Source organism: Neoarius graeffei, chromosome 14 (assembly GCF_027579695.1).
Source record: "Neoarius graeffei isolate fNeoGra1 chromosome 14, fNeoGra1.pri, whole genome shotgun sequence".
In the NCBI taxonomy this organism is placed as follows: domain Eukaryota; kingdom Metazoa; phylum Chordata; class Actinopteri; order Siluriformes; family Ariidae; genus Neoarius; species Neoarius graeffei.
In genome coordinates, this window is record NC_083582.1 from 14,231,226 (window position 1) to 14,249,383 (window position 18,158).

The window sequence follows — 18,158 nt, forward strand, 5'->3', positions numbered from 1 at the left end:
TTTTTCTGCTTTGACATGGAGCCTGGGGACATTTTGAAAGACACACTTCCTTCCTAATTTCGCTGCTGCATAGCGGTTATGTAACTGCTGTTTTTCAGTGCTACTTTCACACATCTACCCGCAACGTGCATCTGTTCATTAAGCCGTGTCGATAAACACTCTCAAACATTTCAAATAATTCACCCTTTCTGTGTTGACTTGAGTTATGATTTATAATCTGTCTGACCAGTGACTATTTTTTCAACAAATTTATTCATTGACAATGTAGTTTGCAGGAGCACAGAAAAAAACCTGGTACTGATAAAAAATTCTGTTAGCTGGGTGAAAAAACAACAATATTTGTCCCACATTTCCCTCCTGTGTTTGTGTCAATTTCCATATCACAAGACTCACTAAATCAAACCTCGATTAATCGGCTTCAGATGATACAACTGTCTACGAGTTACTGCAATTTGATGCACAGAATTATTTCAATTACACGCCAATTTAATGAACATTTTGTGAAACTTTCACATTTAACGACTTGAAAGAAAGCGATTCCCTAACAAGACAAATAAGGTTTAGCCATTCAATGAGGACAAAAGTAATGGCGTCCTGTAAAAGACGGACGTGTTAGTACGAGTGTGTGACATAATTTATAGCTGATTGACAGAGAAAATCAAATCTTTTGTAAATCAGGATAGAATTAGATGGATAGATTAGATCGGTGCTTTATTCATCCCAAAGGAAATTAAGGAAATTAGTTTGGCTTGACACATGGAAATAGCAACACTCAAATTTACTAAAAGACTGAAAAATGAGGCTCGCTGATTGGACAAAATTGACAATATCATATGCATATCAGACACTCGCTGGCCGTGCTGTGAAAATTGTCCATGCAGACGCTCATCTAAGTTTCCAAATCTGTCATTGCTTAACTCTTGAATATTTTCTATTGTGAATACTATCATTGAAAAACTTATAATCTCTGCTTTCCAAAGAAATTTCTCTCGTTAAGATCCATTCAGTACTTTGGGAGTAATGGCAGGTTGAAGTTGGTGCAACAGAGTAAAAACTCTGCTTGTGCGACATCAGGAAACTGCTGGGGCTTTTTAAGTCACAGAAAAGTGGTCAGGCTCTCTTCTGTTCAGTTTCTGACTGGATTACTCATGAATATCAAATCAGATAACTTTTATAAGGATGTTTTCTAGCTCTCACCATTTCTGATAAAGTATTCAGCAAAATTTTCCATCAGCTAGTTTTGATGTTCTGCTTCATGGGAGACTTTGAAGTGAGTTTTCATAGTTTTGCCCATTTATATTTTCAAATCAAACTGATTCATGTAAATAAATAACTATTTTAGAATATAACTGTAGCTGTTTCGATGAAAAATATTGAGATCTTAGTGGTCGGAATGATATTTTTAATAAAAATAAATAAATAAAATAAAACCGGAAGTCAGAAACACGAATGTCAATTTCAGTTCAATTAATTGGAATTGTTTACTGGATGTGGCTCGCAGTTTTTTTCAAGGTCCGCATTGAAAGCTGTGAATATTAATCAATATTATCATTCATATTCTTTCACATAAACACTAGTAGGCCCTACACAGAAATACAAAGGTATACAGGGCACAAAGAGAGTATTAGAAATAATCTTTTATTACTTTTTTACTGAGTGTACAGATTTAACATTTTTACCCAATTAGCATAATAAATACTAATTAATTACAAGTTTGCATAATTTGCTTTTACTAATTTTTCAAACTTTGTATTCAGTATACAATCATCTATGTGCCTGCTGATTTCCATGTAAATATCTTGGGGAAGAAAAAAAAAAAGTTAAGAAAAAACATTTGATCTCATTCGTTAATGAGGCCCATTTTGGACCATGTGATCCTCATAGAGAATATTACGGCAGTTTTCTAAAAATTAAGCTGTTTTTCAATCTTTGATTTATAATATTTCAAGAACGGATAAACATTTTAATTCTGTAAAAAGTATGTTGTTCTGCATTCAATTCTGAATTCATTGAGAGCAGTTTTGGACTGAATTTGAATTTTCATCTAATATGCCCAACAATAGCACTGGATCCTTTTGCAATGCACCTATTTGTTATACAAATTTTAATAATTAAAAAAATGGCCAAAAATTCACTAAAAAAAGAAAAAATGTTAACCATAAATGTGTGTCATGTTATCTAAGCCAAACATGCATGGAAAGATTTTAAAATACTCAGCTAGATCAAAAAAACGTGTGAAGGTTTGGAGGTGGACCTGATAGACTGACCAATCAGCGTAGCTACAGCATTGGTGTAGTTAATAAAGTGGCAATAAAGAAAGTAAGGTTACAAATGTCGCCTAACTGTCCTGTTGATGATTTGCATAGGCATGATGTTGGCACATAACATTTATTAAATGCAGCAGCAGAGAATTTTTTTGTTTACTTTGCATGCAGATTTGTCTCATGATGGTAGCATCAGCATTACTGTGGGTTTCATGATGTATCTGGTTTCACACATTTCTCTCTCTCTCACACCTGTGGAAACACTTTTGTAACACTGCTAACTGCACAGATTGGAAACGGATCTTCTCATTAGAAAAAATAAATGACACTTTAATCTTCAAGTCTAAAGGATTTTTTTTCTATTTTCCAAATGTTATTTACTGTATTAGTGCAAAAATCAACTTTTTTCCTTTTTTGTAAATAAAAGCCTTCTTTATTAAAAAGAAAAAAAAAAGCTCATTAAATATTTTGTTTTGGGGTGGGTTTTTTTCTTTTTAATGTCGATTTTCATTGATTCGCACAACTTTTTCTTCACATATTCGATACAACAATGACTATTTTAAATCTTTTAAATACTATTTTAAGACAATTTTAAGCATTTAAACTTTTAATTGACATTGAACTGCTGACAAATTAAATATTTACACATTTTCAATTAGATTATTTATTACATAATTAAAACAAATGATGAGAAATTTCAGTGAGAATAAAGTTAATAAGTCAGTTTATTGAGTATAAAAAGTTCTATATACAAACAAGAGCCCATCTTTCTGGTTTTTTTTGGTTGTTTTATCCCCTTTTTATGGTGACAGTGGTAAGCCTCAGATGTCTAGCAAGCAAAGAAGCTTAAAAAAAAAAAAAAAGACATCAACATTCTTCAGAAGTGGGAGTATGACTGTGAAGCCACAGGCTGCTGAGAGACAAACTTGTGTTACTGGAAATCAGATTCCATTACGAGCCAGGTACGATCTGCATACATGCTATCAGAATAGCGCCCTGTGTGCGCTGCTACAAAGCAGCGATGGCTTTGGCAGCAACTCTTCGACCTAGTGGGAGCGTCAGATCTGTCATGGACAAGACAACTTTGGGTTTGGCGAGTGCATGCAACTTGACCAGCTCAGAAACCTGTGAAAACACACAAATATTTTTTGTCTCTCAGTTTTTTAATAAAAGCCATAAGATACAATTTTCGTGAGGACCTTTGATAATGTCCTTCCACATTATCATATTATTATGAGGACCGCTGGCACTACTCTTTCATTATCAGGATCTTTGACATCATATCTTTGTGAGGACCTCTGATATCGTTCTATCATTATGAGAACCTGTGATACTATCATTATGAGGACCTTTGACGACATCTTTTTGCGGACCTGTGATTCCATCACTAGGAGGACCTTTGACACTGTTCTATCATTATGAGGACCTACTGTATGACGACAGCATCACAGTTCCTCAAAAAGCTACGTCGTCATAGGTCCTCATAATGATAGAACAGTGTCAAAGGTCCTCACAAAGGTCCTCATAGTGATAGTATCACAAGTCCTCAAAAATATATCATTATGAGGACCTCTGACACTGTTCCATCATTATGAGGACCTTTGATGACATCATATCTTTGTGAAGACCTTTGACACTGGTTTATTCTTATGAGGACCTTTGAGGACATATCTTTTTGAAGACCTGTGATACGATCATTATGAGGACCTTTGACACTGTTCCATCATTATGAGGACCTTTGATGACATCATATCTTTGTGAAGACCTTTGACAACGTTCAGTCATTGTGAGGATCTCGGATATCATCATATAATTGTGAGGACTGTCCTCTCAACAGGAACATATTTGACACCATCGTATCATTTTAAGGACCTTTGGTCCTTTTTGGTCCTCACAAAACTGAAAAGGCTACACGTGTGTGTGCGCGCGCGTCTCACCATAGTGAAGGGCATGAACTGCAGGATGTTATCCCGGCTGCCCTGCTCTGAACACTCCACACACTCTTCTATGAAACTCTGCACAAACTGTGTGTGAGGGCCGGCGGTTTTCGAGCTCAGGATGGTGGAGATCAGCAAGAAAAGATTTGCTAAAGAGCAACAAAAAAATAAATAAATAAATAAATAAATAAAAAACCCACAACAAAACCACACAATTTAATTCTATTAGTCAAATGAGATCCTTTCCTACAAAAGTTCCCTCTGGAAACTCTTCGCACTCTTCTCCAAGAGTATGAAGGAAATTAAACATTTTACCAAATCATGTTAGATTGGTTTAAGCTCAATTCGGACAGGACATAGACGCAATATAGCGCAAGTCGTGATACTGGGGGATTTTGAACAAGATTTTTAACAAGGTTTTAAATAAATAAATGTATGTCAGGTTTGATTTCAGTCAATTTTAGCGTAAATTACAAACAAATATGCAAAGGTCATATCATGCTACAAGGCTAATGTAGCTGAAACTACACTGAAGCTACATCTTTTATTTAAAAAATAAATAAATAAGCTTGTCAGATATCCGACATCCCAGAGTTCACATGAGAGAGAAAGTTGATTCACACAGTTTAAAAAAAAAAAAACCACATTAGCACAGTTAAACACTGCATTTCCTAGCTAAACAGAAAAGCCAAGCACAAACAGATAACATGAACGAATACACACACACACACACACAACTGACCTAGCACGCGGTTGAGTGGCTCTTTCATACTGACTGCGTGGAGCTGAGAGGGAGAGAGTGAACTGCTCATCGTGCGGTCACCTATGAAACAGACAAAAGTAAGAAAGACATTTTATGTTTATCTGGCTGGAAGGAAAATAAAACGAATGCAAAATCCATACTGACTTTCAGTTCATCCTTTTATATACACAACCCCGATTCCAAAAAAGTTGGGACAAAGTACAAATTGTAAATAAAAACAGAATGCAATAATTTACAAATCTCAAAAACTGATATTGTATTCACAATAGAACATAGACAACATATCAAATGTCGAAAGTGAGACATTTTGAAATTTCATGCCAAATATTGGCTCATTTGAAATTTCATGACAGCAACACATCTCAAAAAAGTTGGGACAGGGGCAATAAGAGGCTGGAAAAGTTAAAGGTACAAAAAAGGAACAGCTGGAGGACCAAATTGCAACTCATTAGGTCAATTGGCAATAGGTCATTAACATGACTGGGTATAAAAAGAGCATCTTGGAGTGGCAGCGGCTCTCAGAAGTAAAGATGGGAAGAGGATCACCAATCCCCCTAATTCTGTGCCGACAAATAGTGGAGCAATATCAGAAAGGAGTTCAACAGTGTAAAATTGCAAAGAGTTTGAACATATCATCTACAGTGCATAATATCAAAAGATTCAGAGAATCTGGAAGAATCTCTGTGCGTAAGGGTCAAGGCCAGAAAACCATACTGGGTGCCCGTGATCTTCGGGCCCTTAGACGACACTGCGTCACATACAGCCATGCTTCTGTATTGGAAATCACAAAATGGGCTCAGGAATATTTCCAGAGAACATTATCTGTGAACACAATTCACCGTGCCATCCGCCGTTGCCAGCTAAAACTCTATAGTTCAAAGAAGAAGCCGTATCTAAACATGATCCAGAAGCGCAGACGTCGTCTCTGGGCCAAGGCTCATTTAAAATGGACTGTGGCAAAGTGGAAAACTGTTCTGTGGTCAGACGAATCAAAATTTGAAGTTCTTTATGGAAATCAGGGATGCTGTGTCATTCGGACTAAAGAGGAGAAGGACGACCCAAGTTGTTATCAGTGCTCAGTTCAGAAGCCTGCATCTCTGATGGTATGGGGTTGCATTAGTGCGTGTGGCACAGGCAGCTTACACATCTGGAAAGACACCATCAATGCTGAAAGGTATATCCAGGTTCTAGAGCAACATATGCTCCCATCCAGACGACGTCTCTTTCAGGGAAGACCTTGCATTTTCCGACATGACAATGCCAAACCACATACTGCATCAATTACAGCATCATGGCTGCGTAGAAGAAGGGTCCGGGTACTGAACTGGCCACCCTGCAGTCCAGATCTTTCAGCCATAGAAAACATTTGGCGCATCGTAAAACGGAAGATACGACAAAAAAAGACCTAAGACAGTTGAGCAACTAGAATCCTACATTAGACAAGAATGGGTTAACATTCCTATCCCTAAACTTGAGCAACTTGTCTCCTCAGTCCCCAGACGTTTACAGACTGTTGTAAAGAGAAAAGGGGATGTCTCACAGTGGTAAACATGGCCTTGTCCCAACTTTTTTGAGATATGGTGATGTCATGAAATTAAAAAAAAAAAAAAAATCACCTAATTTTTCTCTTTAAATGATATATTTTCTCAGTTTAAACATTTGATATGTCATCTATGTTCTATTCTGAATAAAATATGGAATTTTGAAGTTTCCACACCATTGCATTCCGTTTTTATTTACAATTTGTACTTTGTCCCAACTTTTTTGGAATCGGGGTTGTAATAAAATCTTGAATAATTATGGATTTGCGAGGTGTTCATTTGGATTGAAATCTGACGCCTATGAAGGCCAGTGACATGATTACATCATTAGTAAACCATTCAAAGCCTTGCAGCAGTTTGCTGGCTTTATACGCCCTAGACTTCACCCTTCTCGGCTGGCTGCTGTTGTACGATGGAGGACAGTTGGCTGGTGGTTGTGTATTTGCAGGTGACCAAATTAGGGCAATCAATTAATCAAGAGGAGGAGGGGAAAAAAACATTTGGATATACCTTTTCTATAATAATTTACTGATGGGTTCCCTCACAGATCTACAGTACCAGTCAAAAATTTGGACATACCTTCTAATTCAGTGATTTTTAAATTAATTAAAAAAAAAAAAAAAAGGTCACTTCATGTCTTAAAGTAATGATGGGTGTAGTTTCTCTTTACTAAGGCCCTGTCCACACGGCAACGGATTCAGGTGAATCTGATAAAATTGTTTATCGTTTCGGCCTGGCGTCCACACGGCACCGGCATTTTGGGTGCCCCAAAACGAAATCTTTTGAGAACGGGTTCCAGAGTGGAAAAATCTGGCAACGGCGCCATTGCGAAGTCGTCTGGATGAGTAGAACAGATTTGTTTACGATGACGTCACAACCACATGACAATCCCGCCAGCAAAAATAGGGGAAAAAAAAGGAGCGATCTCACCTCTTCAGATGTTGGTTTAAGTTCGACAATACATTCCTCAAAAAGGGCGTAGAAGAACAAAGTAATCCATCAACGTGTAGCATTCAATTTATTCCGGACCATTAAAGAATTCTGGAGGATCTCAGAATGTTGGCATACCGGCTTCCATCTACCCCCGTTCATTCCTCTCTCTCTCCATCTACCCCCGTTCATTCCTCTTTCCGCATCTCCATTCAAAAAACGAGCACGTGATTTAAAGGGACTATAGCCATAGGACAGGGAGTGAGGTGTGCGTGTGAGACAGTGACGGGGAAGAACCTAGGCTCATGCTTGCCCTGAATTTCTCTTAAAGTGAAGGCAGAAGAACGTTCAGCGCCTGGCCAGGCTTTCTATGTATTAATTTACATAGACGTTTTAATATGAAATATAAGTAAGTGTCTTAGACAATAGATACTATTTTACGCTACTGACTAATAATCAAAACTTTATGTGGCTGATGCTACAGAAGAAGGGGTTTATGCGCATGCGTCTACTTCTATTGTTCTGATGTCTCCGATGGGAACGTCTTACAGCGCACGTAGAGGTGTGGCATGTGTATTGCATCGTTTTCAGCAAGCGTTACATTGCCATATGAACCTGATATTTTACTGATCCATTGCCCATGTGGACGCGATATTTAAAAAAAAAAAAAAAAATCTCGTTGCCGTTGTCGTGTGGATGTAGCCTTAGTTGAGCTTTTCTTGACATAATACACTGCAAAAAACTGAATTTGAGGAGAAAATTCCTTAATACTAGTGAAATTATCTTGCTGCATGGACAGATAATTTTACTTGACAAGACATCTTGGAAGGGCGGCACGGTGGTGTAGTGGTTAGCGCTGTCGCCTCACAGCAAGAAGGTCCGGGTTCGAGCCCCGCAGCCGGCGAGGGCCTTTCTGTGCAGAGTTTGCATGTTCTCCCCGTGTCCGCGTGGGTTTCCTCCGGGTGCTCCGGTTTCCCCCACAGTCCAAAGACATGCAGATTAGGTTAACTGGTGACTCTAAACTGACCGTAGGTGTGAATGTGAGTGTGAATGGTTATCTGTGTCTATGTGTCAGCCCTGTGATGACCTGGCGACTTGTCCAGGGTGTACCCCGCCTTTCGCCCGTAGTCAGCTGGGATAGGCTCCAGCTTGCCTGCGACCCTGTAGAACAGGATAAAGCGGCTAGAGATAATGAGATGAGACATCTTGGAATAAGTTGGTTACAATCTAGAACTAGTTTTAATAATCTCAGAGTTGGTGTCTTGTTTTCTTCTAATAGGAAATGCTAGATCGTTTCAACTATAAGATATTCTAACTTGTCAAGATATCATTTCTGCAGTGTATGGATAGGGCTATTTACTGTATTTTTTTTATTATTTACTATTAACTGTTTGATCTCAAACACATTAAGAAGGCAAGAAACTCGTCCACATGAGGCACACCTGTTAATTGAAAAGCATTCCAGGTGACTACTTCATGAAGCAGGTTAAGGCAATACCAATAGTGTGCAAAGCGTCATCAAGGTAAATGCTGGATACTTTGAAGAACCTAAAATATTAAAACATCCATATACGTTCTAGATGTTATTTCATAGTTTTCATGTCTTAAATATTATTCTACAATGTAAATAGTCACAATACAGAAACCCCTAGGAATGAGTACAGTAGGGGTGTACAAGCTTTTGACTGGTATTATATGCATTAGATACAGTGCTCAGTGTAATTGAGTACACCCCCTTTGAAAAGTAACATTTTAAACAATATCTCAATGAACACAAAAAATTTCCAAAATGTTGACAAGACAAAGTTTAATATAGCATCTGTTTAACTTATAACAGGAAAATAAGGTTAATAATATAAACTTAGATTACACATTTTTCAGTTTTACTCAAATTAGGGCGGTGCAAAAATGAGTACACCCCACAACAAAAACTACTACATCTAGTACTTTGTATGGCCTCCATGATTTTTAATGACAGCACCAAGTCTTCTAGGCATGGAACGAACAAGTTGGCGACATTTTGCAACATCAATCTTTTTCCATTCTTCAACAATGATCTCTTTTAGTGACTGGATGCTGGATGGAGAGTGATGCTCAACTTGTCTCTTCAGAATTCCCCATAGGTGTTCGATTGGGTTCAGATCAGGAGACATATTTGGCCACTGAATCACTTTCACCCTGTTCTTCTTCAGAAATCCAACAGTGGCCTTAGATGTGTGTTTAGTCATGTTAGAAAAGTGCACGACGACCAAGGGCACGGAGTGATGGTAGCATCTTCTCTTTCAGTATAGAGCAATACATCTGTGAATTCATGATGCCATCAATGAAATGCAGCTCCCCGACACCAGCAGCACTCATGCAGCCCCACATAAGGACACTGCCACCACCATGTTTCACTGTAGGCACCAGGCATTTTTCTTTGTAGTCCTCACCTTTGCGACACTGTACAGTTTTGAAGCCATCAGTTCCAAAAACATTTATCTTGGTCTCATCACTCCAGAGTATAGAGTCCCAGTAGTCTTCATCTTTGTCAGCATGGGTCCTGGCAAACTCTAGGCAGGCTTTTTTGTGCCTGGGCTTTAGGAGAGGCTTCTTTCATGGACGGCATCCATGCATGCCGTTCCTCTGCAGTGTACGCCGTATTGTGTCACGGGAAATAGTCACCTCAGTTTGGCTTTCTACTTCTTTGGATAACTGCAGTGAATTTGTATGCTGATTTTCTTCAACCCTTCTCATCAGAAGACACTCCTGTCGAGGTGTTAACTTCCGTGGACGACCTGGACGTCTCTGTGAGATGGTTGCAGTTCCATCTTTCTTAAATTTTTGTACCACTTCTGCTACCGTATTCTGACTGATAAGTAAAGCTTTGCTGATCTTCTTGTTGCCTTCACCTTTGTGGTGTAAAGAAATTATTTTCTTTGGGGAATTCTGAAGAGACAAATTAAGCATCACTCTCCATCCAGCATCCAGTCATTAAAAGAGGTCGTTGTTGAAGAATGGAAAAAGATTGATGTTGCAAAATGTCGCCAACTTGTTCATTCCATGCCTAGAAGACTTGGTGCTGTCATTAAAAATCATGGAGGCCATACAAAGTATTAGATGGAGTAGTTTTTGTTGTGGGGTGTACTCATTTTTGCACCACCCTAATTTGAGTAAAATTGAAAAATGTGTAATCTAAGTTTATATTATTAACCTTACTTTCCCGTTATAAGTTAAACAGATGCTATATTAAACTTTGTCTTGTTAACATTTTGGAAATTGTTTGTGTTCATTGAGATATTGTTTAAAATGTTACTTTTCAAAGGGGGTGTACTCATTTACGCTCAGCACTGTACATCCTCAGCTACATATTAGATACGTTTTCAGCTAAGGCATGAAGTTTAGATAGATAGTTTTCTATGGTATTAAAAATTTCCTCAGTCTGTATTTTTCTGCTACTAAGTATCAGGATGTGATATTTTTGTCATCATGTAACCCAGCCCTACTTGGCATAAAGCAAAATTAAACACAACTGGAAAAATTTGGGGATTTTTTTTTTGCACTCCTATGCAACTTTTATTTAACCAGACGAATTTTACCCCTGTTCCATATGACCACTGCTTTTTATGATTTGTCTTAAGAGTTGACACTTCAAGCCAATTACGAGGACATTAAACATAACTTCTGTTAAAGCTAAAATGAGTAACACGTTATTAGCCAGATAGTGTCACTTTAGACTGACTTTATAAGTTAGGAAATTAAATTATTTTCTTAATGTATTTTGGAACTTAAAACAAACCTACCGATGAAAAAGTTTAGTTTTAATTGACTAAAACGGTTTTGTTTTTTCTAACCCCCCCCCCTTTACAAATGGTGAGCCAGCCAGGAGGGGCTTTCCAAAAAAAAAAAAAAAAAACTCAACAACCCCACACTGGGGAACTGTACTGTAGGTACCATGAACTTGTTCCAAGTCTCTGACTCACCTGGACTGCTCAACACTGCAGGCTCATCCTCGTTAGAGCTTAGCAAACGCATCAGCTTGGACGGCTGTGTGTCGTCTAATGGGAACAAGCTGCTGTAATCCTGAGAACCAAACAGATTGGAGTTTAAAGACAAAAACTGTGCGCACAATATCATCTCAGAAAGCAGCCTAATGGTGAAGGCTTCCCTCACTCTTGCCAAAGTTAAAAAAAGTGAAAAATAAAACTAACATCTCCAAACCAATCAGGGTGCAAGTTCAGTAACAAACAAGAAAAGCAAACATGGAGAATAAAGTGCTGGTGAAAAATGTAGTCTTGTGGTATTATATTTACAGTGTCCATATCATGTGAGCTGCTATTTTCATATCAAATATATGTTCTGGACAAAAACTTTAATACGTGGCAAGAATGAAAAGCACCATAGGTGCATATTTGTGTAAACCTCAATGTCCTCTCGCTGTCTCTTGCGGTGCCGAGCCAAAGCCTTAATTTTATGGCGAGATGCATAGGAACTCTGAGCGCACCACACTGATAACCTAAAGGATTTAAAAAAAAAAAACAACAACTGGTTAACTACTTATTTGCACTGTATATGGAAAATAGCTTCAGAAGTATTACCCAGCACTGCACTCAAAGTATTAACATGTCTTACGCAGCATTAGCTGTAAACGTGAAAAATTGATCTACAAATGGAGCAACACAAGGCAAAGCAGGAAATTAATATATTTGCTGTCCTGGAAGAACCTTTATATTATTATTATTAAAAAAAAAAAAAAAAACACTTGAGAAAAATTTGGCAAAGAAACAAAAATATTTATATTAAAAACTAAAACTATTCAGTTTTATGCTCCCAATCCTTTTTGCTTTACAGCTGGTGAGCCAGCCAGGAGAGGTTTCTGAAAAACATAAGAACGAAAGACAATATTAATAATTTTGTTTGTTTTTTAGGCAGATGCTATTTGCAGCCAGGTGTCCCCAGGGAGGAATAGCCAAATGTAGGTTTTACACCCTAACCCTCACCGGAAGTGCAAAGTGATACTCCATTTTTTTTTTTTAAAGATATTTTTTGGGCTTTTTTCACCTTTATTGGATAGGACAGTGTAGAGACAGAAAAGGAGCGAGCGAGAGAGAGAGACGGGGAGGGATTGGGAAATGACCTCGGGTCGGAATCGAACCCGGGCCCCCAGATTTATGGTATGGCGCCTTATCCACCTGAGCCACGACGCCCCAACCCACTCCATTTTTTAAATGATGCTGCTTTTTGCTGTATATCCCCCTTTATTAAAAATATATCCGAGATGTAAATCTGATGTGCATTGTGCTCTGTTAAAGCAAACACTGGCAAACTTTTGACATCCTTTTAAGACACTAGATGGCCAAATGTTTGTGCACCCTTGACCATCACACCCACGTGTCCTTGTTGAACATCCCATTCCAAGTTTATTCCTCCTCTCTAGTTATAATGAGCGCCACTTTTCTGAGAAGGCTTTTCACTAGATTTTGGGGTGTGGTTGGTTGTGGGGGTTCGGATGTTGGGTGAGAAGGCTCCAGTTCATCCCAAAGGTGTTCAGTGGGGTTGAGTTCAGTAAAGGCTCCGTCCGCTCCAACATTAACACACCATGTCTTCATGGACCTCGCTTTGTGTACAGGAACATCATGCTGGAACAGGTTTGGGCCTCTCAGTTCCAGCGAAGGGAAATTGTAATGTTACAGAACACAGAGACATTCTACACAACTGTGTACTTCCAACTTTGTGGCAGAATCAAATACAGGTTTAATGGTCAGAGAGGCACATATTTTTGGCTAAAGAGTGTCATTTTTACCAAAATTTAAGCATGTTGGGAATGTGTAACATGATATACACTACCGTTCAAAAGTTTGGGGTCACTTTGAAATTTCCTTATTTTTGAAAGAAAAGCACTGTTCTTTTCAATGGAGATCACTTTAAACTAATCAGAAATACACTCTATACATTGCTAATGTGGTAAATGACTATTCTAGCTAAATTCTACTAAATGTCTGGTTTTTGGTGCAATATCTCCATAGGTGTATAGAGGCCCATTTCCAGCAACTATCACTCCAGTGTTCTAATGGTACAATGTGTTTGCTCATTGCCTCAGAAAGCTAATGGATGATTAAGAAAACCCTTGTACAATCATGTTAGCACAGCTGAAAACAGTTTAGCTCTTTAGAGAAGCTATAAAACTGACCTTCCTTTGAGCAGATTGAGTTTCTGGAGCATCACATTTGTGGGGTCGATTAAATGCTCAAAATGGCCAGAAAAATGTCTTGACTATATTTTCTATTCATTTTACAACTTATGGCGGTAAATAAAAGTGTGACTTTTCATGGAAAAACAAAATGGTCTGGGTGACCCCAAACTTTTGAACGGTAGTGTACATTGACTCCAAAAATCTGATACTCGGCTCTACATTTTTCTAATGGATCACAAAAGTGAAGAAAAGCCAAAAATTGCAAGTCTCAATATTATAACATTATAACTTGATGTAGCACCAAACACTGATTACTAGAATTGAAGTTGACCAAATTCCAGTCAAAACTGAATTTTTTTTTATGCCGTTACCATATAAACTTCCACATGTATACAGATATTTTTGAAAATATATTTTTACAAATCTCGCTTTTACCCTGTTGCCTGGAGACTGCGATTTCAAAACCATGATGCAAAAACACCATTCACAGAGCCATGATCAAATAACATTTGTGAACAGCTATGGCAACATTGCACAGCAGCCTGGCGTTTCAGCGACCTTTTTTTTTTTTTAAAGATATTTTTTTGGGCTTTTTGCACCTTTATTGGATAGGACAGTGTAGAGACAGGAAATGAGCAGGGGAGAGAGAGACTGGAAGGGATCGGGAAATGACCTCGGGCCGGAAACGAAACCGGGTCGCCCGCATTCATGGTATGGCGCCTTAACCACCTGAGCCACGACGCCCCCTCAGCGACCTTTTAACCCGAATTGCAAGTGAACAGAACCAAAAATATCTCACTGAAATCTACTGAACATCTTTGGAAAGTTTTTTTTTAAGGAAGAGAATGCTTCCTTAAAAAAGTGATGACTGTCTCACAAGAAACTTCCGAATGAAAGAAAAATGAGATTTGGCACCACAGTAGGAGAAAGAAATGAAAGCAAAGTCTGTTAATGAATGAGACCAAGAAAGGCAAAGGAAGTAAAGAGGAAGAATGATAGTGAGAGTCAGCTGCTGCCTGGTTTCGTTGTCAAACCTGTTAGAAAATGCCAATATTGGGGCATTTTTTTCCCTTTTTTTTTTTTTTTTAGATTTTCAAGTTTCATTTCGCAAAGAAATAAAAAAAGATGGTATCTGGAGAGAAATCCCAGATGGGAGTAACTCTGTGAAAATGGCTTAAACAAAGCGGTGTCAGCTTTAACTTTTCCAGCAGTTTGTGTTGCAGTAGCTCTTCTGTGGGATTGGACCATATGGGCTAGCCTTCGTGCGAATCAATGAGCCTTCAACACCCATGACCCTGTTTCTGGTTCACCAGTTGTCCTTCCTTGGACCACTTTTGGTAAGTACTAACCACTGACCACTGCATACTGGGACCACCCCACAAGATGTGTCATTTTGGAGAAGCTCAGACCCAGTCATCTCACAATCACAATTTGGCCCTTGTCAAAGTCGCTCAGATCCTTACGCTTGCCCATTTTTCCTGCTTTCAACACATCAACTTCAAGAACTGACTGTTCTCTTGCTGCCTAATATATCCCACCCCTTGATAGGTGTCATTTTAATGAGATAATCAAATGTTATTCACGTCACCTGTCAGTGGTTTTAATGTTATGGCTGATCGGTGTATATCTGATAAAAAAAAAAAAAGACACAAACTCAATAAATCAGAACTTACTTGGCGAGGGCTCGGCCTGGTGGATCTGCTAAGCTGTGCCAGTGGGCAGGGTCGGTCAGCAGATTGGGCACAATGTGACCAATCAGAGTTAGCGTGATTTGCGGCAGGTCCAGGCAGAAGATGCTGTAGAGGAGCTCCACAACGCGAAATGCCCACTCCTTACGCGTCTCCTTCAGGAGCTCCTGGAGGACGTAAATTAACTTGTCATGGAGCAGCACTGAGGTTATCATGATACATTCACTGAAATGGCTTGATTTAATTCTGTACGTTGACATACAGTTGTGTTCAAAATAATAGCAGTCCAACATGACTCACCAGATCAATCACTGCTTTTGGTAGAAATTATATTACTACATGGCAAATAATTTACCAGTAGGTGTAGTAAAGTCGTAGAAAACCAACAGACCCAATATTCATGATATGCATGTTCCTGAGTCTGTGTAATTGAATAATTAAGTGAAACGGGCACGTTCAAAATAATAGCAGTGTGGAGTTCAATTAGTGAGGTCATTCAGTCTGTGAAAAAACAGATGTCAGTCAGGTGGCACTAATTTAAGGATGAAGCCAGCACATGTTGTACATCCATTTCTCTCTGAAAACCTGAGAAAAATGGGTCGTTCCAGACATTGTTCAGAAGAACAGCGCGTTTTGATTAAAACGTTGATTGGAGAGGTAAAACGCATAAAGAAGTGCAGAAAATGATAGGCTGCTGGGCTAAAATGATCTCCAATGCTTTAAAATGGACAGCAAAACCAGAGAGACGTGGAAGAAAATGGAAGACTACCATTCGAATGGATCGAAGAATAGCCAGAATGGCAAAGACTCAGCCAATGATCAGCTCCAGGGTGATGAAAGACAGTCTGAAGTTACCTGTGAGTACTGTGACAATTAGAAGACGCCTGTGTGAAGCTAATCTATCGTCAAGAAGCCCCCGCAAAGTCCGACTGTTAAAAAAAAAAAAAAGACGTGCTGAAGAGGATACAATTTGCCAAAGAACACATTGACTGGCCTAAAGAGAAATGGAGAAACATTTTGTGGACTGATGAAAGTAAGATTGTTCTTTTTGGGTCCAAGGGCCGCAGACAGTTTGTCAGACGACCCCCAGACAGTGAATTCAAGCCACAGTACACTCTGAAGACAGTGAAGCATGGTGGTGCAAGCATCATGATATGGGGATGTTTCTCTTACTATGGTGTCGGGCCTATTTATCGCATACCAGGGATCATGGATCAGTTTGCATAGATCAAAATACTTGAAGAGGTCATGTTGCCTTATGCTGAAGAGGAAATGCCCTTGAAATGGGTGTTTCAAAAAGACAACGACCCCAAATACACCAGTAAGCGAGTAGCATCTTGGTTCCAGACCAACAAAATTTAAGTCATGGAGTGGCCATCCCAATCCCCGGACCTTAAGCCGATAGAAAACTTGTGGGGTGACATCAAAAATGCTGTTTCTGAGGCAAAACCAAGAAATGCAGAGGAATTGTGGAATGTTGTCAAATCATCCTGGGCTGGAATACCTGTTAACAGGTGCCAGAAGTTGGTCGACTCCATGCAACACAGATGTGAAGCAGTTCTCAGAAACCGTGGTTATACAACTAAATATTAGTTTAGTGATTCACAGGAATGCTAAATCCTAAAGATTTTTTCAGTTTATACAGTCAATATTTGAGTTTGTAATGAAAAGTGCAGACACTGCTATTTTTTTGAACAGCCCAAAATTCATTTTTCTTCATTTTCTGTAAAGTAATTAAAACATTGATACATTTTTCTTCATGTTTTGATGTAGAATATAATGTGCAGTGTTCCCAATGCATGGAAATAAAAACTATTATAAGGATTTTGAGCTTTACTCACGTTTTTAAACACACTGCTATTATTTTGAACACGCCTGTATCTCCTTTTGAAACAGGTAGTCCGTACTGTGCGGTTTTGGAGTTATGCCATGCATGTTTGATCCGAGGTTAAGCGTCAGAGGTGCTGATTGTAACAGTGCATGTCAAAGTCTTCTCAACCAAGCGATGATTGGAAAACGGAAATGTGCAGGAAGACTCGGAGCCAAAAACACACTGTAGAACCATGTTTACTGCAAATGAGCTGATACTCTAGAGCAAGCTGCATCCTCGTGACGCACCCGTCACTTTGGAAGAGACGAAATCTGGACTCATCAGACCACATGACCCTTTTCCATTGCTCCAGAGTCCAATCTTTACGCTCCTCTAACAAATCAAAGCCTTCTCTCCTCTGATTATCCTTAATAATGACTGGTTTTCTTATGGACAAACAGCTGTTTAGTCCCAATGCTCAGAGTTCTCGTCACATTGTGTTCGGAAATGGTGTGACTTTCACTATTAAACACAGTCGTGAGTTCTACTGTCGATTTTTTTACGATTTGACTTCACCAAATGTTTATCTCCGATCACACTCAGTCAGGATTTTTTCCCAACCACATTTGTTCTCTGAAGTTAACGGTTCATCACTATCCTTCATGGTCTTAATAAGGATGCATTGGACAGTTCTTAATCCAATTCCAGCCATTTCAGGAATCTCGTTGTTTTTGCTCGATACAGGTCAATAATTTGACCTTCCGAACCACAGTAACATCTTTTCCACAGCCACATATCGGGATACGTCTTCTGACATGTTGGTTTAAGAAAAGAAAGAGAAGCTACTCACTGCATCAGTTAGAGTTAAAAGAACTGTTGCAGCTAAACCATTAATCACTGCAGTAATTATCCAATCAAATGATCTTAAGTATTTGCTTATTTAAATCCAAACCGTGCTTTTCTTTGACCAGGCATTGAGTATCGCTCCTAGGTGCAGAACCTATTGTTTTCATAGGGATTATTAGATTATAAATTATCTATACTGCTTATCCG

At 38.7% G+C, this 18,158-nt stretch overlaps 1 protein-coding gene across 1 annotated transcript in view; it reads right to left on the reverse strand.

Annotated features, from left to right (window-relative positions):
- Positions 1 to 2,971: 2,971 nt before the first annotated feature.
- med24 (mediator complex subunit 24) overlaps positions 2,972 to 18,158 on the reverse strand; it is a 42,725-nt gene continuing 27,538 nt past the window's right edge. Inside the window, exons 21-26 of the mRNA XM_060939328.1 lie at positions 15,281 to 15,462; positions 11,837 to 11,930; positions 11,398 to 11,497; positions 4,944 to 5,024; positions 4,202 to 4,350; positions 2,972 to 3,389 (exon numbers count right to left, since the gene is read on the reverse strand). Of these exons, the coding sequence (XP_060795311.1) occupies positions 3,273 to 3,389; positions 4,202 to 4,350; positions 4,944 to 5,024; positions 11,398 to 11,497; positions 11,837 to 11,930; positions 15,281 to 15,462 (723 nt within the window). The 3' untranslated portion in view covers positions 2,972 to 3,272. The remainder of the gene's footprint in view (positions 3,390 to 4,201; positions 4,351 to 4,943; positions 5,025 to 11,397; positions 11,498 to 11,836; positions 11,931 to 15,280; positions 15,463 to 18,158) is intronic.